Source organism: Esox lucius, chromosome 3 (assembly GCF_011004845.1).
Source record: "Esox lucius isolate fEsoLuc1 chromosome 3, fEsoLuc1.pri, whole genome shotgun sequence".
In the NCBI taxonomy this organism is placed as follows: domain Eukaryota; kingdom Metazoa; phylum Chordata; class Actinopteri; order Esociformes; family Esocidae; genus Esox; species Esox lucius.
The window spans coordinates 4,682,873-4,707,826 of NC_047571.1; the positions used below are offsets into that span (position 1 = coordinate 4,682,873).

Below are 24,954 nucleotides of genomic sequence, written 5' to 3' on the forward strand. Positions count from 1 at the left end.
GTTTCATTACAACCAAAACATTGAATTGCAGTGAAAGTATGCAAGAGTACCTGTTTACAATATAAGCATATGAATAGCCAATTCTAATCTGGGAAAAATCTTGTTAATCGAACTGAGTATTAGTGTGAATAGGCCCTCTGTCCTAATACCTCTGTATCTCTCCCTTTCTCTTTACATCTGTTTAGTTGCACATTATCAAATTGAATCCATTGAAACACAATGCTGTGCTGAATGTCATTGCACCTAGCTTATTAGAAAGGAGCCTAATAGGTCTACAAGAATACAGACAATGAATAGATGTCCAATCATTCTACACACATCATTACATTTTCCGGTCAAGTTGTCAGTACACAAGGAGGGTCAGGCGAACACTTGTGACCTAAAACCAGCACTGATACAAATGGAAGACTGCTCATGTCTGTCGGGAATCACTGAAGATTGGCTGATCACAGGTGATCATTTTTACAGTTTACTGATCAATACTGACACATACATGTCTCTGTCTTATACCTTAGTATTACATTGAATGTGTATTGTGTAAATAGTCCATTCATGGGTAACATCATAAGTTTTTCTCTAAATTCCTAAAGTTAGAAATGGGTTCCAACCCATCCTTCTCTCTCCATCTCTTTCTCTCACTTCATCCCTTTCTCCTTCTTGCGTTCCATTCCTCTTTCCACCCCTGTTCTCTTCACACCTCTAGGGCTAAGGTTAGGGTTAGGGTTAGCTCGCACCTCTCTCACCAGCAATCCCCGTCTTTCTGCATGTCTTTCTCTCACTCATCATGCCTTCCTCTCTCACTCTGTTTCTTTGTACATCCATGCTCTCTCTCCACCCTCCTCTTTCTTCATGCTTCCCTCCCTCATTCATACATCATACCCTCCCTTTCTTACTAATGTGAATCCCTGCCATTAGGAACATTGTGAAATGTTATAAAAGCATGTCAGTCCCAAATAGTGTTCTAGTAACAGTTCCCTACGTATCCTGCAATAACTTGCACATCCGTATAGAACGTTTATTGGGAGTGTTATAGCATTCTTTGGAGCTGTGTGCAATGTTAGTTGGATGTGCTCAAGAAATGTAATCAACCGTTTTAAATGGACCTTACTTTCTACTTTACTAGAACTCTCTGCACAGGACTGACATGCTTTCATAGCACTTCACAATGTTTCTACTGGCAGGGATTTACATTAGTTAGAGAGGGAAGGGAGGGTAAGATGTATGAAGGAGGGTGGGGGGAGAGAGGGAGGGAGGGAGGTAGAAGCTATCGGGAAGAGGAGAACAAAAGGACAAAGGGAGGGAGAGAGAGGGAAAGAAACAGAAAAAGATGGATGCATGAAGAGTATGGAAGAACAAACCTGCCAAAATTAGAAATAAATTAATTAATCAATAAATACATTTATACATAAAAACATAATAAAGGATTAATCAATATTATTTCTCTATTTATTTAATTCCTTGATCATTAATTTCCGTATTTATTTATTTTTATGTTCATTTCCATAATCTTATATTTCTGCATTTATTTATTTCTGTATTCATTCATTTCTGTATTTATTTATTCACATATTCTTTTAATTCTGTATTCATCTGTTTCCGTATTATTTTATTTGTTTATTTATTTATTTCTGTATGTCCTTGTCCTTAAGCTAATGAGGGGGCGGGACTTCAGCAGTCAGATGTAGCAATCACGCCCAGAAGAATCAAGCCCAGAGCGGCAGATAGAATCAGACTGTGAGGACGGTGAGTGCTGTTTTAGATCCTTGGCACGTCCCCATGTTGCAAATCACTATTCCTAGTTGAAGCATAAGGTGCATAGGTGACATGAATAAGGTATCAAAAAACAGAGAGGATTTTTTAGAAAAACATAATGTCATTTTAGCCAAGTGAATAGGCTACGAAAACGGCACGTCTTTTCAGTGCATAGTAATTTAAGCAATTGTATTTTCCCAAAAATCCTTAAATTACAAGGCTGGTCCTATAAACTGGCACTGAAATTAACCCAATTCAATGCCAAGACTCCTCGGACAGACCCGCAAAGACGTGCTGTTCTCATAGCCTATTCACTTGGAGAAAATGTTGGGGTTTTCAGAAAAATCCTCTCGGTTTTTCGATACAGTATTCATGTCACCTATGCACTAAATTCCTGTCACTTATGCACAAATTATGCATGTACTTAAACTAGGAATGCTGATTGGTAACATGGAAATGTACCAAGGATCTTAAACTGCACCCGCTGTCACAGTCTAATCGGCCACTATGGGCTTTATTGTTACGTCTGACTGTTGAAGTCCCGCCTCCTCATTAGCTTAAGGACAAGGAAATACAGAAATAAATAAATACAGAAATATATACAGATATATAAGATTATGGAGATGAATATGAAAATAAATAAATACAGAAATGAATGATGTGGGAATTAAATAAAAAGGGAAATAACAATGATTAATAGATTTATTATATTTTAATGTATAAATATATTTATTGATATATTAAATTACATTTTGGCAGGTTTGGTCCTCAATTGAAGAGATGGAGGGATGGGCTTAAAGAGAAGGGAAAGATGAGATGTAAAGAGAGAGAGAGAAAGAAATGGAATAGATGGTTGGGGGGTTGGATGGATGCTGTTTGCCCCTTGGGGTTTAAGGGGTTTTGTAAAAGCACTTTGTGACAACTGCTGATGTAAAAAGGGCTTTATAAATGAATTGAATTGATTGATTGATGTAGGAGGAATAAATAGTTGGTTGGATGCCATGATCTTGGTGCGTTTCCTCTTTGTCTCCTAAGACACATTTTGACCCTGGATATTGGTGAGGTCACCAATCCTCAACTATTCCTTTATGTAAGCCCCCGAATGTGACTAAACGTGTTCACAAAAGGACAGATAAAACTCCAATATTGTCACCATGTTATACCAATTCTACTCGCGCACACACTCAAACACACAAAGAGAGCACAATTGGCACTGATGAAAACCTAACAGCATTAGATCAGATTTATCCTCTATCATAACAAGACAATGCAACTGAAATGAAGAGATTCCTTTCGTAGCTACGTAGTAGTTTGTATGTGGTTCACTAAACAATGAAACAGGGATTTTACTGATTTACACCTGAAACTGTGTGAGGTTGGTGTGTGAGTCAAACCTGGGTCAAATAAATGCTAAATGCTTTGGACTACCTCAGCCTATTCGCTTGATTTAATTTGCCCGCTACGATGTATCCGATGGAATGTTCCAAAAGTCGAAATTCCAAGCTAAATCAAGCGCATCTCAGACTATCAAGTATTGCATTTATTTGACCAAGGTCTAGTAGGGAATATCATTCAACTTCAGACAAGCCCATTATATATGAATGATTAGATATCATTGGCCCGGCTCCAGGAGTTTTTCTGGGTCAGGAGTTCTTCAGTCTCATTGCACACGGCTTTGCTCATTCACATTGTTCGTAGAGATTTACATTACCAACGGGTGGCACAGGAAAATACTTGCTGGATGAGGACCAGTGTTAAGGCCAGGCTGTTCGGCTCCAACACTCCCAGTCATGGCAGCCTGGTCCAGGCATGGTCCAGGGATTTAGGGTTGGAACTGGAGATAAAGTTGAGCTCATCTTTTCCATATAATACCATAAATGAGTCACATTATATGATTAATGAATGATATCACTTTTAAGGACTGGTAGATGTATCTCTTCTCTCCTTGGTTTGGCTTTGGTCTATGGTTTCAGTGGAATGGAATTATCAGAGGAGATTGTGTGTGTGTGTATGTGATGGTGGGGGGGTCCTTTCTCTGAGTTGAAGTGATTGGCAGCAGGGAGGGAAGGTGCTTGGGTGTTTGTGTGTGTGAAATTAATAGTCTGTGTGTGTGCGTATGTGTGCATGTGTGCGTGTGTGTGTGTGTGCGCGCGGAGGGGGAGGATGTGACCTGTCATTCCTGTTACTCTTCCGTGTGGAGCACCCACATTCCCCTTGAGGCTCTGCGGGTTCCAGTCACATACACACCACCCCAAACAGGCCTGGAATCCATGGAATTATTTCTCTGTGGGCTTAGATTACTGTAAACCCACACACCGGGTAGGATTTTGTGTTGTCTGGACAGTGGAATCAGTCGCTCAATGTACCATCATCACACACACTCAGACACCACAACTTTCAAAAACAGGGGCTCAGTGAATGGCTGACATAATGTAGTTCGCAGTTGGGGTAGTCAGAGTTAGTCAGATAAACAGTAGCTATGTTGTAAAGATGTGTGTGTGTTATGCAATTTGCCTGCGCATGCAAGCTTCCCCAAAATAGTTAATTGCCATAGGTCCATATTACTATGTCCACCTGGCTACACACGCACACAGATGCCATGTTTGGATCAAAGCGGACGTTTGGGGGAGGATTTACCATGCCCTTTGAACTGCATTCAAATAAACACCAAGAGGTTTAAAGATGTGGAGTTGAAATGAAAAGGCATTGGGTTTTATTTATTACATCTGAAACGGAAGAGAACTAACTCCAACAGGGAGAGCTCTATTTGACATTTTCCAATTAGACAGGAAATGCGGATAAACATTTGGACCTCTAGCTAAATCCCGCATAGCGCCATGCTGAACACACATCAAAGAACCGGAGAATGAGAGGCGATCGCTTCTGCTCTGTTCCCCATGATGCAGTTCTCATATTTGTGACTATAAAACCGCATCTACTTCTGGTCAACATGGCCTCTAACATTTGGCTCCCTTCCAAAGAGCTACTCAAGACATCAGCTGTTATCTTTAACAGTCTTTCATACCAGAGCTACCCTGAATGCCAGTTTGATTGTGCTATCATGTCAATCTTGTTACTTAAGTGTGTGAGCTAGCCTGAATGCCAGTTTGTCTATAGTATTGTAACCCTAAAATTGGTGTTTTAAAAGAGTTCTTAAAATTGGGCAGCATGTTCCTCAACAGACAAGAAAGCACTTTGTTTTTTCTTTTAGTGAACAGAATTATGTAATACAAAATCACATACATAAGGTACAGTTGATTAATTTCATCTTAAGAATTAATGAAACCTGTGCAGTACCAGTACTTTTGAAATAAAACATAAATAAAGGTGTGCACACTTCACAAACAGATTGTAGTGCCTCTTAAAATTGAAGAAGATTCAAGTCACTTGATGTTGAATCCTCAGTTGATTGGGAGAGCAAAACTGTGTGAGGTGCAGATATGTCTGTCTGAGGGTTCCAAGAATTCAGAGCAATGAACGAACCGTTTTCAGATGTCAAACAGCAACAGGCACCGATACTGTAAGTTTAGATAATGGCGATGCTTATCAATGAGAAGCAGGAATATGACTGTTTCTATGCAGCATGCTTAGTTCACATGTGCAGGTAATTTCCACAACCTATGTTATGCAGTGAAATAACATTTCTTAAGTAGTACACATGAATCAGAGCTTAAGGTGCAAAAAAAAAACGGCACTGCCTAACATTCTCTGAAACTAAACACTCGATATAAAAGGCACTTGAGACAGACTTCTCGTTTAGCTCTACAAAGGTACTCACTACGAGTTAGCATATCTAAGACGATAAAACCATAACATCTTTGTAATCAATATGATATCAATAGCTGTGAAAGTATGTTAATCAGAATGCATACAAAGCACTATAAAACAATTCCCAAAAGTATAGTTTACCTGTAAATTTAGATAATGGATAATGCATATCAATGAGGAGTGGGAATGCGACTGTGTCTATGCAGCATGCTTAGTACACATGTGCAGCTAATTTCCACAACCTATGTAAATGCATCACTACCATACGTTAAGAGGCAGGTGGAAGGATACTGACTGAGTCAAACTGTAATGCCTTACAGCAACAAAAGGGTTACACTATCATGTCAGCAGTGTTACTCAAACAAGTTTGACTTAAATTTGACATCAAAAGTTGGAGTGAGAAGATGGAAATCAGGAAACTAACCAAGCCATTTCAGATCAAATATGGACAAAAGGCCATGTAATTCCCTGGTCCAGAACTAGTTTCAAGTGATTCATTGCCAGACTGAGAAGGCCGGTGCTGTATGACAGCCCGACCATGTGCTAACTCTATTTATAACCCCAGTAGTCATCAGCTACAGTTGGCCCTTCAACAATCTACTGTCAATGGAGCCTTTTAGACAAGTGTCACCTGTTCGTCAGTGAACCCCCCACCCAACTAACACAGACATGTGCCCCCCCTGTTCACAGTTATTCCTCCCCATCATCCTCTCTAACCGTCTCTGTACATATCGCCTGCTAAGTAACTGTTTTTCCTGGGCTTCCTTTGAGCCAGAGCATCAGGTAATTGTGATTATGGCTGTATACAGTTGTGCTCATAAGTTTGCATTCCCTGGCAGAAACTGTGAAATGTTGGCATTGATTTGGAAAAAGCTGTATTTTATTAAAGGATAGTGATCATATGAAGCCATTTATTATTATATAGTTGTTTGGCTCTTTTTAAATCATAATGATAACTGAAATCACCCAAATGGCCCTGATCAAAAGTTTACATACTCTTGAATGTTTGGCCTTGTTACAGACGCACAAGGTGACAACATACAGGTGAAAATGGCAATTAAAGGTGAATTTCCCACACTTGTTTTAAATTGCAATTAGTGTCTGTGTATAAATAGTCAATGGATTTTTTAGCTCTCATGTGGATGCACTTAGCAGGCTAGATACTGAGCCATGGGGAGCCGAAAAGAACAGTCAAAAGACCTGCGTAACAAGGTAATACAACTTAATGAAGATGGAAAGGGATATAAAAAGATATCCAAAGCCTTGCAAATGCCAGTCAGTACTGTTCAAACACTTATTAGGAAGTGGACATTTCTAGGATCTCTTAATACCAAGCCAAGGTCAGGTAGACCAAGAAAGATATCAGCCAAAACTGCCAGAAGACTTTGTTTGGGATACAAAGAAAAACCCACAGGTAACCTCAGGAGAAATATAGGCTGCTCTGGAAAAAGACGATATGGTTGTTTCAAGGAGCACTATACGACTATACTTGAACAAAAATGAGCTGCATGGTCGAGTTGCCAGAAAGAAGCCTTTACTGTGCCAATACCACATAAAAGCCCTGTTACAATATGACCAATAACACCTTGACATGCCTCACAGCTTTTGGCACACTATAATTTGGAATGAAGAGACCATAATAGAGCTTTATGGTATCAACCATAAGTGCTATGTTTGGAGAGGGGTCATCAAGGCCTAAAGTGAACAGAATACCATCCCCACTGTGGGGCGGTGGCTCACTGATGTTTTGGGGGGGTGTGAGCTCTAAAGGCACAGGGAATCTTGTGAAAATTGATGGCAAGATGAATACAGCATGTTATCAGAAAATACTGGCAGACAATTTGCATTCTTCTGCACCAAAGCTGCGCATTGGACGCACTTGGACTTTCCAGCACGACAATGATCCTAAGCACAATGGCCAAGTTGATCCTCCAGTTGTTACAGGAGAAAAAGGTGAAGATTCTAGAGTGACCATCACTGTCTCCTGACTTTAATATCATCAAGCCACTCTGGGGAGATCTCAAAAATGCAGTTCATGGAAGACAACCAAAGACTTTGCACGGCTTGGAGGCATTTTGCCAAGAAGAATGGGCAGCTATACCACCTGCAAGAATTCAGGACCTGATAGACAACTATAACAAAAGACTGCACGCTGTCATTGATTCTAAAGGTGGCAATACACAGTATTAAGAACTAATGGTATGTGTTTGAACAGGGGTCAGTTAATTTTTGTGCCATTTTGTGCCATTCTGTTATAACCTACAGTTGAATGTCAATCACATAAGAAATAAAAGACGTGTTTTGCCTGCTCACCCATGGTGTCTTTGCAAATGGTACATATATTATCAATTCTTCAAGGGTATGCAAACTTTTGAGCATAACTGTAGATCCGTCCAGAACTGAATGTTCACATATGGCTTTACTGTCTTCAGTGGAGTGTGTGTGTGTGTGTGTGTGTGTGTGTGTGCACATGTGTGGGGGTGTTAAACGCTAGAGCAGCGTTCTTCTGTGCCCCTACAGCAGCTGACAGTGTGTAATCCCTGCACCCCTCACTCAACACCTTCATACTCCCAAAGCCCACTCTGGTGTATGTGCGTGGTGAAGCCAATGGTTAAGTGCCTGAGTTGAGTGCCCCCATTGTTTTAAGTAATGTATACATTAGGAATGGGAATGTCATTCTCTGTCTGTCCCAAATTTCCCCCCTCTCTCTCTCATCTCTTTCTCTCTCTGTCTCTTTCCCTGTCTCTTCCTCTCTTTCTCACTCTCCTTCTCTGAGATATTGTAAGGAGTTGTATAGAGTCATTTTATGTATGTACTGTATGTACATCTTTCCATAGCTGTTTAAGTAACTGGTGTTAACCAGCAAATTGCTAGTGCAAACAGACACACACACATGCGCCCACACACACACAAACCGGTCTGGGGGCAAACTTTGAGACAGGTGGTCCAACCACACCAGGTATTAGTTGACATCCCCCTCTTCCACCCATAGACTGCCCCCACCCAAACACTCATGACCCCCCTGGACCAGTCTGCCCCCACAACCTCAGCTATCTGTGCTCTGCTCGGCATGTGGTGGGAGAAGCCTGTCATAGCTGCTTTAGCACTGTAACTCCTTTTCTTACACATACACACGCGCACACACACACACAGGCATGCACTCTTACACACACATCTGTCTTTCAAGTTTGTATATGTCAAGTCAATGCTGCCACCTGCTGGCACGTCAGTAGAGACTTCTAGATCTCAGGTCAGATTTTTCCTGCTACAGTTGAGGTTAGCGTTTCAGGAGAAGAAACTTGGATCTGTTTCGGTCAGATTTGACCCGAGAGGCAGAAAAGCCAATGGTTTCACAGTCATTGTTCCTAGAGAAAGCAGCAGAAAAACAACCGCTCTCAGCCTGCCTACATCCTAAAGCTCATGTTTAGAATTGTTTATTTGTAATTTTGCTGACACTCATATCCACAGCAACGTCAATTAATTATTGGTGGCATAAATGTGTTAGTACTTTACACATTGAGTCAACCGAAAGCTTACCATGAGTCTTCTATGTGGACCAGATTGGAAATATAGCCAGGACAGCAACCTTAACACCCCTACTAATTTATTCAGTGCAGTGGGTTCTCTATTGACCACAGAGAGTCAGGATACCTGTTTTAAGGTCCCAATCAAAAGACAGGACCCTCCGGGCAACGTCCCCCTGACTGTCGTGGGATGAGTTTTTTAAAACCGTAGGGAACAGTGCCTTCTGCTGGTCCTCAAACCCTTTTTATCAGCTACTGGTCTTCCATCCAGGGGTAGCCAGTGATGGGCTGCAGTCTGCAATCTCGCTCACACGTCTTTGTGACACAGCTGCGCTCATTTTCAATTTCCTCCCTCTCTCTCCTTCTCTATTGTCCTTCCTCTCTCTGTGTCTCATTCCCACCCTGTTATAATGAGAACAAGGCCTGTTGTTGTGTGTGCGTGTGTGTTTGCTGGCGTGCGTGTGCACACATGGGATGCGGGCGAGGGGAAGGAGTAACAAGAAGCTGTAATGAAAGGATGTGGTTTTGGGGACTTCCTCTTTCCCTACACAGTTTTCCTCCGGAGCGTGTGTGTGGTCGGTGGGCTGCTGGCTCACCAGTTATGTGAGGGATGACAGTGCGTCACGTCATCACTGAGTTTACAGTACACAACCGAACAAATGAACCGGTACTGCACCCAACCACGGGCGACACTGACTTTTCCTTGGCCCAGTGCTTCAGATTGGGTGGAGATTCTTCTTTGGGACCAATGTTAACAGTGAACAAACCAAGTCATGAACAACAAATCCATTTGCTCTCAAAGTCCATTGCTGACTCGGAATGTGACTGACTTTGGATGTTATGTATGTGAAGAGTTGGTGGGACGTCTGGAGCCACATAGACTTGCTACAAGTAGCAGTGAGGGTGGAGGGCATAGCATCTCATACTTAACATCCAAATTAGTTCATTTTACCAATGAACTTAAGTTCGCCCTGGGAATCAGAACTCAGCCAGGGACTCTTATATACACTGGCCATCAGAGGGCGACATTGTCCTATGATTACCCCGAGTGTTAGGCTACAGGATTTGATCGACAGTACAGCATTTGGGTGCTGTGCTTCATTCTCTCCACTCCGAGAATACAGTTTAAGACTTCTAACACACATTTCCTGAATCTCAAGCACATTTTCTCAAAACTGTAAACACACTTGTCAAAACTCAAACTAGATTAATAAAAACACAGATGTTTTACACCAAATGAAATATTTAACTCTAAATCTTATTATCTGTCATATAAATGAAGCCATATCCATTGCACACTGCTGAGAGGAATTTGGAAACACCATCATAATGAAACATTCATGAATCCATAACCATTTGATGTTCCAGAATGTCCCCAATGTATCTTGCTCTTGCTATTATAGACTGCAAATTATGTTTAGAGGGCATGCTGAAGTATACAGAAAATAAACAAACGCCATGATTGTTCATTTTTGTCTGGGGTTTTGCATTGTAATTAATCAACACTTGAACATTAGCTCCTGAAGACAAAAGGGAAATGTGTTTTGCACGGGAATAGGGTAATTGCCATAAATATGAACATTATTCTGGCTGTACTCTCAGCTCAGCTTCCCTCACTGACAAACCCCATACAACATCATGGTCAGGTGTACTGTCAAGAATCTCATTAGGGACCATTATTTCTCTTTGTCCTCTTTTACCTCTCTCCCTCTGATGTTATCATTCATTGTTCAAAAAATCTGTGGCCCCTTTTATCCTTGACAGTAGACTGATGGCCTGTTGGCTGGTTATGCTGGTTAGTGTTTAGACCTTGACAATTGGGGTTTGTGAGTGATACAATTGCAATGATTTCAGTTTGGTATATCGAATGACAATGCTTTCTGCATGACAACATGGTGAAAATTGTGCTATAGAAAGAGAGTTATCAGAAGTGTTTTCCAAAATTGTGAATGAAATAGATATTTGTGTCAGAACATATGGTTAGTGCTTATGGGTTGGGTAAATTGGCCTGCTAACACAGTTTTAGTGTGTTAGCGATTGTGAAAACCTGTCATGTACTAAAAGCAGGTCTGAGAGACCAATACTTGGGATGGCTTGGGATATTACTTATGGCAATGGGTTTTTGTCAGGAACTGTTGAGGAAGCGAATATGCATACTTTACAAAACAGAAATATACCCGTGCAAATGTAAAACATATTTGAAATGCATTTACAAATATAGGTCATGCGCTAATACATTGATGAATGCATGAGAATATATGATTTAGCACATGTATTCAGTATTCCCAATGTATATACATATATAAATAGATTTTTTGAAAGTAGAAGACAATGACTGTCCTCACGCACACACAACTTTTCATTGTGTTTTTTCAAGGCTTTCACTGCTGAAGGGCCAAAATACATCTCTAGTTTTTATCTCCTTCTGATCAGGGCGGATTCAATTCTAGCTTAATTAACTAGAAGTAAAAATAAATAAAAAATATTCTGGATCAGCTTATGCTGTACTTCAGAGAGTTCAAAGAAATATTGTCAATTTGGTTGCATATTTGCCTAATTAAATCATAATCCTATACAATACTATACAGTTAGGTCTGTAAATAATTGAACACTGAAGTTTTGTTATTTTGGCTGTTTACCAAGATATATTCAGGTTACAGTTAAATAATGAATATGGGCTTATTGCAGTCTCTGAGCTTTAATTTGAGGGTATTCACATCTAAATTGGAGGACGGGTTTAGGAATGACAGCTCTTTAATATGTAGCCCCCTCTTTTTCAAGGGATCAAATGTTATTGGACAATTGCCTCAAAAGCTGTTTCATGGACTGGTGTGGGCTATTCCTTTGTTATTTCTTCATCAGTTAAGCAGGTAAAAGGTCTGGAGTTGATTCCAGGTGTGGCGTTTGCATTTGGAAGCTGTTGCTGTGAACCCACTACATGTGGTCAAAGGACATCTCAATGGAAGTGAAAAAGGGCATCCTTAGGCTGCAAAAAATAAAATCGATCAGAGAGATAGCAGGAGCAATAGAAGTGGCCAACTCAACAGTTTGGTACAAAGAACGCACTGCTGCAACACAAAAAGGCCTGGACTTCCACAGAAGACAACAGTGTTAGATGATCATAGGATCCTTTCCATTGTAAAGAAAAACCCCTTCACAACATCCAGCCAAGTGAAGAACACTCCAGGAGGTAGGCATATCATTATCCAAGTCTACCATAAAGAGAAGAGCAAATACAAAGGGTTCACCACATGGTGCAAACCATTAATAAGCCTCAAGAACAGAAAGGCCATATTAGACATATTAGGCCAAAAAACATCTAAAATAGCCGTCCCAGTTCTGCAACAGCATTCTTTGGACAGATTAAACTAAGATCAACCTGTACCAGAATGATGGGAAGAAAAAAGTATGGAGAAGGCTTGGAATGGCTCATGAGCCGAAGCATATCATATCATCTGTAAAACATAGTGGAGGCAGTGTGATGAGCATGCATGGCTTCTAATGGCACTGGGTCACTAGTGTTTAGTGATGATGTGACAGAAGACAGAAGCAGCCAGATTAAGTCTGAAGTGTGTAGTGATATATTGTCTGCGCAGATTCAGCCAAATTCAGCAAAGTTGATTGGAAGGCGCTTCACTTTACAGATGGACAATGACCCAAAACATACTGGGAAAGGGACCCAGGAGTTTTTTAAGGTAAAGTAGTGGAATATTCGGCAATGGCCAAGCAAGCATTTCACTTGCTGAAGACAAAACGTAAAGCAGAAAGACCCACGAACAACAACTGACAACAGCTGCAGTAAAGGCCTGGCAAAGCTTCACAAAGGAGGAAACTGTGTTTGGTGATGTCCATGCGTTCTAGACTTCAAGCAGTCATTGCCTGCAAAGGATTCTCGACAAAGAATAAAAAATTAACATTGGTTTCATGATTGTGTGAGTTTCTCCAGTTGCATTCGAGCCCCTGAAATATGGGGACTGTGTATGAAAATGGTTGCCATTCCCAAACGTTTGATAAAATTTTTGTTCAACCTCTTGAATTAAAGCTGAAAGTCTGGACTTCAATTGCATCTCGAGTTGTTTAATTTCAAAACCATTGTGGTGGCATACAGAGGCCAAAGTATGAAAATTGTGTCCGAATATTTCCAGACCTAACTGTACATGCCAAGCATATGGACAATCAATCACATTTATTTTATAAAGCTCTTTTTACATTAGCAGTTGTCACAAAGTGCTTTTACCCAGCCTGAAGCCCCAAAGAGCAATCAACAACTGAGTTGATGCACTCCTATCAGAATTTAGGAAGAAACCTAGAGAGGAGTCAGATTCTGAAGGGTGTCCAGTCCTCTTCTGATTGTGCTGGGTAAAGTATTAGAGTACATGATTATAATAATTAATGAATGCATGTTGGCTGTGTCAAGAGCCTATAAACAGAATCCAAGTCAGCTGCATGACCAGGTGGACAAGGACAGGGACAGTCACTTGGGCTGTGGGCAGTGGCAGCAAGAATCATCAGGCAGCAACTTGATCTGCAACCCAACCAGGAGGACATTGGACAGGGACAGTTTTGAGGCATTTGGGCCTGGTAGTCCTGAGGGGTGGTCCAAGGGCTCATGTTCTCCTAAATCTTTCATCCTGGTTGATCGAGATTGCGGGACAAAATGTGGTATCAAACCATAAGCCATCAGCCAGTCGGCTTGACCTTATCCCCCACATCCTGTTTTGGAAAACTTTATTTTACTGTCAACATGATTGGAGAATGGATACCCACAGTTGCCAGGAAGCCATTGCCAAAAAAATTCCAGAGACCGTGGTTTGCAATAACAAAGACTGAATGTCTCTCTGTCTCTCTCCTTCCTCTCTATTCTGTCTCTCTGCCCAACCACCCTCCCTCCCTCTCCCTCTTCCAGTTCTGGCACTAGCCGGGTTGACTCATGGTCTCTGCCCCTCCTAGATTAATGTGGTGGAGTCATAATGGCAAAGAACTTTGTATTTCTGTCTGTCTCACGTCTCCATCTGTCAGTCTGAATGGGAGGATCACAGAAAAGGATGAGAAACAGAGGGAGGGTTCCGACAGCCTAATACACTTTCTTTTAATTACCTTTCAAACCCTAATGTCTGGTTGTATTGGCACGTGTGTGTGCGTGCGTGCCTGTGTGTGTATATGTGTGTGTGTGTGTGTGTGTGTCATTGTCAGAATCCATTAAAGGATCCTCATTTCTATCACGTCACCTTGGGGGCATATCCTCCCTCATCATTATGATTGACGAGGTGAGCCTGGGGCAACACACATGACCGCAACCACACTTTCGACTTTAGGCGACCTTCCCGAACCATCCTTTAGATCCCATAGGGCAGTAACTCAGACCGTCAACTCCTAACCCATATCTTTAAAATGAGAGACATGCCCTGCAGCTAGTCATCAGTGAATGGGAGGCTAAACCTCAATAAAAGCATTTGGGCATAGAAATATAACCCGTAGAACACCCAACTCTTTTCATTCTATAGGGCCTTAGGTTCCCTTCCCATCTTCCTCCAGTTCCAAGCCAGGCTACACTAGAAGAACTAACCATGACTTAAGGGGATTGCGCATCATGGAAACGAAAGAATCATCACATTTTCCCGTGCTCACATTACGCAATCTTCGACGTTAGGACATTCTTCCAATCCCAAGTTTCTAGTGAATCCCAGGTCATGACCGATTTGCAGTTTATAATCATGTCATGATGTACACAAAAAAGCTGGTTTCCAAAAAGCTGGTTTGGCTATCCATGTAAGAGAACCCGTTTTTACTCCCAAGGAGAATGCTTTATGGCTTCCAGGCACAACCCTTATGTAGTATCCATACCTGGATCTCAAGTAGGTTTGTAGAATGAGAGCAAATGCAGGGCCTAAAGATATTATACAAAAGGAAAATAGAGCTATGTAACCTTTCTTGAAAACATACAGACCATTAATGGTTTCATTATCAACCTTAAAGCAGCACCAACTCTCGCAGAACCCAGTTTTTCTTCATGTATCCAGTGGGAGGTTGTATTACCTTGTTGATTCCACATGGGGGCAGTGTGGGAGCAGACTATTTCACCCCTCCGCCCACCCCCCTGCCCTTTGGCCCCTCCACCCCAGCTAACATACACCACGTAGACATAAGTCCGGCCCAGGAGCAAGTCACGCTAGTTGGTGTAATGAATTCAACTCTTTCCGACAACACAGCTTGTTGAATAAATCGATTCTTGTTCATTAGCCTGGAGTTGTAGTGAAATGAAACATATCCAGGGCAGCACCATTTGTGTGAAAAGCATGAGGGAGATGTAGGGAAGAAAGAGAGAGAAAGCTGCCAGATTGCACCAGTTTCAAGTCAAAGTCCAACATTTGTCCAGGTTCCCAGGACATCTGGAATAACCTTCTAATCCTGAATTTCACTTGGTGTAATGGCGTTGGCAACATATAGGGACAGAAAACAATAGTTTTTACAAAAAGCTGACATAGGAGGGCCAAAGCTGACATAGGAGGGTGGTAACCAGTTTCCCTTTCTGAGAACTATACAATGCATTGTAGTTCACTGCAGACCCAGACACAAACCAGACAGTGATGGAGAAAGTGTGAATGGACTCCACATCTGATGAGCATTGATGAGCCTGATCTTGATTGACAGGGAATGGTTAAACATTACAGCTGCTGTCAGAGGTACATCCGCCTTCTTGGCGATCGCTGTGATTTTATTTTCCTGTCTGAGATCGTAAAGAGATGATGGAGCCTGGGAGTTGTTATTATTCAACCAAAACGACAGCAAAGAATGGGGTGCTTTTCCCAAAGTCAACCACCTCCTCTACTTTTTTGTCCCGTCATTTCGACTGCACCTAACCACTGGCCAGTTGACCTGTCCACGGTAGTTGGATTCATCCTGCCAACCAGAATGGGATTCTCTGCAAATCTGAGTAGCTTTATTGATGCGTTGTCGGAGAGGCAGTCGTCGGTGTGGAGCAAATACAAGAGGGAACTTTCCGGAGCGAGAGAACGAGAGTCTTTAGGCCGTTGGGGGGGGGGGGGATGTTGAAGGTCACAGAACTACAGAAGACAAACCTAGCCTGTGAGGAGAGAAAGAGGGGCAAGGGAGGAGCAATGCAAAGAGAAACAGAGATGTGTAATATGCCTTGTAACAGGTTATCAGACTTGACATACACTCAGGGCGGTCGCAGCGACGTGGAGGTGTGCACACCTGGAATTATTGGTGGTTAATAAGTCATAAATCAGTTTGTATCACTGCGTTGATCCCCCTTTCTCATTATCCCTCTTCTGTTATTGCCTGATTCTTTCTCATCTTTCATTGTGCAGCTATTAGCTACATTTGCAGGAATGCCAGTGTCACCAGCAGGTTGTTCCTCCCTTTCCCAGCAGCCTTTGGGGCAGGTACACTTGGCGTACTTGCTCTACCCCCCGGTCCACCTCATCCATCGCTCCCCAGCCTGCACCCATTTCCTCCTCCTCACCAAATGTCGTCACCCCAGTTTCTAAACACTCCGTGCCCCTGCGTCCCCTATCTACTGCTTCCTCGCCTCAGCCCATTTAATGCAAACCATGCCCCTCTTTAAATTGGTGATAAACATTAGGGTTTTAGGAAGCAGAAAAGTCAGTTAAGAAATGCTGAACTGGGTTCTGTTGTTTCACCTCCTCACCCGCTACCCACTTCCTGGTTTTGGTCGGTCAGGTTATTCTACAGTAGCTGCTTAAATAACACTTACTATTTCCTTCCCTTCTCTCTCACAATTTAGTTTAATTCAGAAAGGCTTTTTGGCATAGAAAGTGTTACCGCATAAGTGTACATTGCAAAAACAAACATGAACATGTTTTAATATTAATAGGACACAGTTATATTCAATGTGTAATTAATCTCTCTCAGTTTTCTTTCTCTCAAGCCAATAGTTCTTCAAAGTATCTGAGAGTCCAGTAGGCACAACACCTCTGTCTTGTGATGTGCTGCGGCTGGCTTCCTGCCCAAAGTAAAGATGACAATGTTCTGGTCCGTGCATGTCCTGGGTTATTAAGGACTGCTGGCTGGGGTCCCTGTAGGGTAAAATTCACTCTGCCGGGTGACTGCTGAGGCAGAGACAGAGCAGGGACACAGTAGACAGATATGTTATCACCCCAAACAAAAGCACAAAGTCACAGGCTTCTAACACTATAATCCTCAGGTGAACTGATGGCCTCTTTGTGATAGCTCCTAATTTTCTTGTCAGATATCAGCAGAATGGTTTGCTGACCAGTGGTCCGCTGTCATCTTTTCACAACTCATTGGAAGATTGAATCTGCTAGGCGGATTCAATCTGCTAGATTTTAGTGTAGTATTGTCTTTGATAGTAATGCGCCAGTCAAAATTATCTCTAAATATACCCATGTAATTACACGTATAACAGTGATTTGTTATCAGCTACCAAAGCACTCTCCATCAGGAGATTTCTCCTTCAGAGAAAATGTTTAGAAGATGACTAAACATTCAGGGGAAAGAACAGATCGAGTTGATGATTGCATGGTATAGGTTATAACCACAGAAGGTTAACTGATACATTTTACCTATTCTCCTTTCTTTTCCCAACCTCCTGAATCCCTAAGGTACCCCATGGTACTCTGTTTAAGGTATAGGCTCAGAGCGAAGGCTGGAATGAGGTCAGTGAAACAATATTGAGCACGTCAAACGCATCGTTACCATGCACTTGATGCTTCTTTCCAACTGTTTTCATGAGGCGTCCTACCTCGCCAACCTCCTGTGCTCCGCACATGTAAATCATATTCCGGTCCACGTGGCCTTCTGGTTACACCGGCTAAAGCGTCACACCATGTTGTTCTCCTCCAAATCATTACTCCCTTCTCCTATAGCTTCTTTTCCCTCTAAAAAATGTTTTAGTTCCTATCTGTCTTTTAGCTAAGCTACTTGTATTACCTGGGGGCCAGACACCTGTGCTGGCTAGCTTCTCTGATATGTTTCTCCTGGGGAGTATGGATCCTCTTCCCTGGGAAGACTGTTGGCTGAGGTTTGTGGCTGAGGTTAGTTTGAAATTACACCCGGGTGATTTGGTCGGAATCGCTGTAGCCACATCTTAGAGCTTATAGAATGGGGAGTTATTGTGTGATTCTAGGATGGCCCCGACTAGTTGAGTGGCTAGCTATAGGCTGGGTGCTAAGCTAGCTGTTAGCATGGGTTATTATGCAGTTAGCTTATATCACTGTTGGCCATTTAGCTTTGAATAAAACATTTTCTGTTAGGTTTCAGGTTTCGTATTAATGACATCTATTATTTCATACATCTATTACTGTGAAATCCTTGGAATGGTTCCTCATTGAAGATTTTGAACTACTTGAAAACAAACCCCAAAATGTATTCAAATGGTTCTTTAATTAACCATTACAAACTGGTTAATTGTTGTACTATTGTAAGGGGTTCGTAGAATAACTTTCAATTTTTCAAGTTTCAAACAAGTTTCAGTTGCAAGAATCTTGAGAAAATACCTCTAGGACTATTTCACTTTTTAGATTGCACTAATAAAGCGAACATATGGTGCTCACATAACTACAATTTCCAGGGTTATCTTTTCCACTTATCTTTCGCTTGTAGAATTCACCTGTAGCTGTTGGCTGAGTGGAGCATATTTGGTTGGCCGATGGAAACAGATGAAAGCCTAACTGGGCCCACTCATGGCCAATTGACCATGTTCTAGCGGAGGTCGGCTCCACTCCACACAGCATGTCGAATCGCTCTTTAAAAAAAAACACGTATCCCAGATTCTGTCCAGTTTTAAGTGTTTGTTTGTGGGTTCATGCTGGAAAGTGGAATTTGGCTCTGCTTGTGTTTTGTCAATCCACTGCTGTTAGCTGTCTCGGCCTCTACTGTAGTACATCCTAAACCTTGGCACAGGAGACTGTCCAGTTCAAGACCCGGCCCAGCTTTGGTATGTAGTCCTGTTGACCTCTGGGTTCATCTCAGACCAATCCCATGTTAGGAAGGAGTGCTAGGGTGTTGTGGTTCCGTCCAAGCCCGTCTTTGGTATGTTTGAGGCCTCCTTGACCAAAACCTAACCCAGCAGTAAGAGAAACTGAGATAGAGTACAGGGCTGGAGGAGACAGAGAAAGGACCGGAGTGAGAAGCAAGACAAGGACATATAAGACAGATAAAGAGAGAGAATAATTAAAGTGAGATAGAAATAGAGCGAGAGAGAGGAGAAGGAAGGCAGGAGAGTGAAATCACCTTGTTCAGGCGTGCCTACGCATGAGCTGTGCTCTCTCCCCCTGTTCTCCCACTCTCTTCCCCTCTCTATCCTCCCTCTTTCTCCTCACTACTCCCTCTTTTGCCTCAATTAAATGCTATTAAATCGCAAAGAACACTTAGACCAGAACACTGTGGTCTTTGACATATTTCTATTCTAAGCTATGTTCCCATTGCAGTTATTTGCAAAAACATTTATATTTGACTGATTGCATCTGACAGATTCTGTTGATGGTTTATGTGCATCAGCTGTGTGTGTGTGTGTGTGTGTGTGTGTGTGTGCATGCATATTTGTGCGTGTTTACTGTATCATTACAGGCCTGTTAGAGGCATCTCTGTTTGTTAAATATTTGTGTGAGTGTCTTTTTAGCATTAGGAGCTGACTGCACATGTTTAATGTTACTGAAAGTCACCATGAATGTTCAGCTCTCAGTGTGTGAGAACAGCTTGGCCTTTTCTCAACAAAGATTTTATTTCAGACTAGAGTATTTCAACATGTCCAAGAACTTCTCATTAACTCAAGTACCAGGCCCCTTTCTCAGTCCCTCCGTCTCATTCACTTCTTGCTGTTTTTCTCCCTCCTTCTCTCTTTCTGTCCCCTGCACTTTCTCTCACTATTTGTCTTTCTCTCTCTCCCTCTCTCACACTCAGAACTATTAAGCCATGTATTTCTCTGTGCTGGAATAAAAACCGTTATCTGTCACAGTGACCTGAGTTTAGTGCTACGGTAAGTGCCAGAGGAGAACTGAGGAGTGTTTATTTGCGTGTTATGTTAGCGTGCTCGCGTCTCATTTCCAACAAGGGACACGCTGAGATAGCATGTTAAGACAAGTGTCATCTACTAGGAAGTCGACACAGAAAATATAGCAACGATTAGTTTCAAGACCTAAGTGAGTGCCCTTGGGATGTACGTGCACCCGTGCACGTGTGGGTGTGTTTGTGTGTGTGTGTGTATGTATGTGGGTTCCTGCCAAGTTCATCAAAGTGTTTACTTCAGCCATGGCCTCTGGGTCTACCCGCTGGCTTATGGGCTTTCCAGCAGTGCCATCATTAGTGATGTGTGTGTGGGGAGTATGTGTCTTTGTACGTGTGTGTGTGTGTGTGTGTGTGTGTGTGTGCGTGTGTGTTGGCCTGAAGATATAGTTTGAGGCTAGCATTGCTCAGCTGTTCACAGGCAAAGTCTTAGAGTTCATGGAGACATCATTAGTTGGCTGTGTGTGTGAGAGTAAGTTAGGGTGAGATCAATAAGGCCTTTGGGTCTGTTGTTTCTGATCTACTCTCTGCCACATGTTCTGTCACACACACACTCAGACAAACACACGCAAGTGCTCGTGCAGCCCTGATCTACTCAGTTTATTTTCATTGGGAGGCTGTTGTCTGCTTTGAGAATGCATTAAGTACGTAGCTGGAGAGCTTTATTGTATCAACAAACATTTGTGTGTGTGTGTGTGTGTGTGTGTGACGGTAGAGTGGGAGAAGTGTGTGAGTGATTGGATAGATGGAGCTAAATTAAGTTGTTTTCGCAATTAGAGGTGTAAATGGCCTGAACCGTCCAACCTCACAAACATACACACACATTTATCCTCTCATAACATTGTCCAAACACACCCGAGCACACACACATTTATTCACGTTACATGGCTATTATTATGCAGCTACCTGGCATCGCAATAGATAGTTACTGACCGTGAGATTTAGTTAAATCTCTTAGTCCTAATACTCAAAACAAATCTTGGTATCTAACATTATTTTAAATGGAATACTGGTAGAATTATGTTGAGCTTGTCTGTTATGTGAGAGTTTTCTATTCAAAAGATTCTGACAGAGTTTAAATTCGAACTTATTTTGTGTCAGCCACTGGAGGTTAAGGGTCATTGCCCTGCTCCGAGGTCGGATTAGTGTTTGTTCTCCAGTAGTTCTTTATCTTTGAGTGACTCGGTAGGAGTGTGTCTGAGTGACTGGATCGAAACCTGTACGTGCAAACACACACTCATGCACACCAGTCAACACACATAGACACTCACTGACGAGCACACACGCACACTTGTATGCACACAGATGCAGACAAACACACGGAGGCATGCACATACTAACCCATCCCTCAGACGATCCTTCCAAATGCTCCTGCCGAATGCTCTTTCCAAACCCTCACTAGACACACTTACACTGACAGTCCAAATCTGATCTGCTTTTCAGTAATTGGGCTTAAAATCGATCACATCTGAACATTCCACATCATCTCTTTTTCAGAGCTGATTTGATTGGCCAAAAGACAAAATATTTGCATCCTACTCCACACTCGGTGATAGCTCTGTTTAATTACTTTCGGGTATCAAAATACAACCATGTCCATACTTTACACCTTCACCAAACCAATACTACTTCCCCCTCCTCAGCCAATAGCCCACGCCCCTCCAAGTTGAAGCCAAACACCACTACCTTTCAACCCAAGCAAAGGAAGCTGTTTGACTTTTTGATGAATCATTGATGTCAGGGGAAGTGGGGATGGGTATCGATTCTTTCCCCTTGTCAAGACAGGCTTCAAGACCTGCAGGTGCAATTAGAGGTCCCGTTTGTTGTCGAGTAGGAGATAGATAGAGGGATGAAACTGAGTGAATGAATGAGGGAGTGCATTAGCTTTGGAAACCACTTTGAGGAAAGGGAGACAGAGGTGAATTCAGGGGAGGTTTATCACTTCTTTTTGCGACTCTGCAAAACGCTGTTCCAACCAGATTAGGAGCTGCAGACAGACACAAGCCAATGATACCCTGATTATTGTTTATTTAAATTCCAAACAGCTGACGCAACTAAAGAAAATCAATTTTCACTTTGCTCAGGCGCTTTGATTGATTAAGCATATTTTTAGTTTAAATCACAGGGGAACTCAGTTATATATGCATGCGAATATAGTCCTCTTGATACAATCACCTCACTTTGTAAGTCCTCATGTGGGCTCCACAAGCACTTAAAGCAAAGCGCCATTTGATTCCATGCCAGCAAACCGGGGTGTTTTTCTGCACGGCTCTTACCCCCTTCCCAAATGTCATTAAGTCGTTTGGAATGCTCCATCTGCAGCCGATGTGCTGAATCGCCACGAGAAGACACGCGCATGCACTCTGTTCTTGCAGCATCTCTATAAGTCGTTAAAAGAGCCCAGAGCTGCTCATATAGTACTGTACCAGAACATCTATGGTGATTTAGCACGGACTGATGCTTCTGAGAGGCAGTATTGCTGACAGTTTACCGAGTAAACTCTCCTCATCACTTTGAATGGGTCCAAAGTGCTTCTATTCTGCTTTGGCTTCGATATCTTTAGAGACACATTAATGTTTTAGCGGGGACGATTTTCGCTCCCATTCCGCTGGATCTTAGATGGATACTAAAATAAGGGATTTGCTGTTTGTTTGCAGTCCTGCTTATTTGTGTAATATGTGATAATTTGATGACTCGTGTTCAGCTATTGAACAGCTAATTTTAGCCCCCCCCTCTATCTCTCAACAGTTACACAGCCAGAGTGGTGGGGAACGGACTCCAAGCTCAGAAGCAGAACCCAGAGGTCAAAGTGCGCAGTGCTAACCCCGTCCTGGCCGAGGTCAAAAAGAGACTGGAGCGTTTCAACCAGGTAGGCCCTTCTGACTCACATCCATTATCATGATTACACTGACAACTAAGGTGTAGGACCATAGGAGTTAACTGAACACACCAAACTGGGAAGATAATCCACATGTCATTGCGTCAAGTATTTTGCATACAATTTGTTTGTTTGTGTTATTTGTTGGGCTGCAACTAATTGATAAAAACCGATAAGTTTGATCATCAAAATTGTTGGCAATGAATGTCATTATCGATTCAGTCAGGTCTACAAGAGACACAGCAAAAAAATATTTAGAAATATATAGAAGGCTGAGATAGCAAAGGCAACACTGAAGGGAAGTCGCATACGACCAAAATCCAGTGTTGCCAGGAATCGCAAGATAAATAAGCAACTGGGAGGTCTAAAACAAGCAACTTGGAGCTGCAGACGAAGCCCCAAAAAGCAATGCCTTTTTCACACGCACACCTAAGTATATTAAAGTGTGAGAGAGAGCCAGTTGCTGTAATGGGGCCAAGTACCTTACCTTTGAAGTAGGGGTGCGACGGTACACCTAACCCACAATACGCATCGCGGTTCGAGGGCCACGGTACGGTACATTTTGTGTACAGAGGAAAAAAATTCTAACTGTTATTAAAGATACATTTTTAGTTTAATTGCCAAATGTAATTGGCAAAACTGTTAGCAGCGGCGTAGGTGAGTACAAAGCAAACGGAAATGTATTGGCCATTGTTTGGCCAACTCTTTGGGAAAGGGGAAACAATTACAGCTAGAAGTATAGCTGGTAGTAACCCAGGGCCGTATTCACAAAACATTTTATCTTACCACTAGGAGGACTCCTGAACAGCACTAAAAGTTCCTAGCTAAGTGTTCCTCTTAAAACCTATTCACAAAGCTGCTAAGACCAACTTTTACTAAGGAATGGGGAGAAGTCTTAAGCAAAGAGAAAGAGTGGGGTTGACCTCGTTGCTATGGATGATGTCGTGTTCCACGAACAAGCGTACTAACTATACCCACAGTGATTGGCTGATAAGGGAGGGGTCTCAGTCAGTGAATACATCATAGCAATACTGTAGAAGAATGTGTCTTGTTGCCTTATTGAAATAAAGATATTAACATGTAGGCTAAGTGTCATGGATTAAACATGAAACCAAGAATGATATAACAGGGCTCAAAGTTAAAAGAAATTGTGGGGCCAGTGGGTTTGAAACGTACTTATTTATTTTTACTGTCCCTCGTTCAAAAAGTGGTAATTCATCAGTGTTACAAAACAGCAGCAAATACTTGTGTTACATAACATGATTAATCATTTATGAAATGCATTCTGGATATATAAAACAAAATATTTGTATATTTCTTTCATAACATTTCTAATTATAAAAATTACAAAACACTAGGTATGCGGTTGTTATGTCGTGCAATCACCCAACGGGCATCTGCATTTAAATTCCTGATACAACCAAGGGCCCTGAAGACGGGTTGTCAGCCACTCGCTTGGGTGTCATGCTGACCAGGTTCTGTTTGCTATTTGCATGGCTTGCAAGGAGTTGTTTGCGAAAGTTGTTTGCGAAAGCCTTTGTAAAAACACCCACATTTGTCCGCTCTAGCCGGGAACTTAGGACAGACGACAGTGCATCTGAATTCCATTGATGTTGAAACAGGTCAATTATGTTTTGCACTGAGGTAGACATTTTCACTTTCGTTCAAGTTCATAGTTATCCTTCACTGCCTTCCTCAATTGAGTGACTAGAGTGAATTTTTAAATGCTTTTTTGAAAAACAATACCAGACAGCCAGGTATCACATCACTTCTCAAATCTTGACTGGTCAACAGCACGCGAAAGGAGCTACAAGGTAGTTTTGTGCCTGTGCCAGATTAAGAAACAACTGGAGGATGTCGTGTTTATAATGCGATTATTATTTTCCAATCTCCGATCAGGACAGTGACTTGCTAGTTTGATTAGTCTTAGACTTTTTACTGGCCCGGGGCCATCGGGCCATCGCAATTGTCGAGTCCTGTATACTGTCTAGTGAAGATATGTTCAGCTAATTGTCAGCCTCTTCC

At 42.1% G+C, this 24,954-nt stretch overlaps 1 protein-coding gene across 2 annotated transcripts in view; it reads left to right on the plus strand.

Moving 5' to 3' along the window:
* LOC105018053 (glypican-5) overlaps positions 1 to 24,954 on the plus strand; it is a 179,959-nt gene that overhangs the window by 74,701 nt on the left and 80,304 nt on the right. For both annotated transcript variants that reach the window (XM_034291477.1, XM_034291478.1), the window contains one exon: positions 22,800 to 22,920. In XM_034291477.1, coding sequence (XP_034147368.1) covers positions 22,800 to 22,920 — 121 coding nt within the window. The remainder of the gene's footprint in view (positions 1 to 22,799; positions 22,921 to 24,954) is intronic.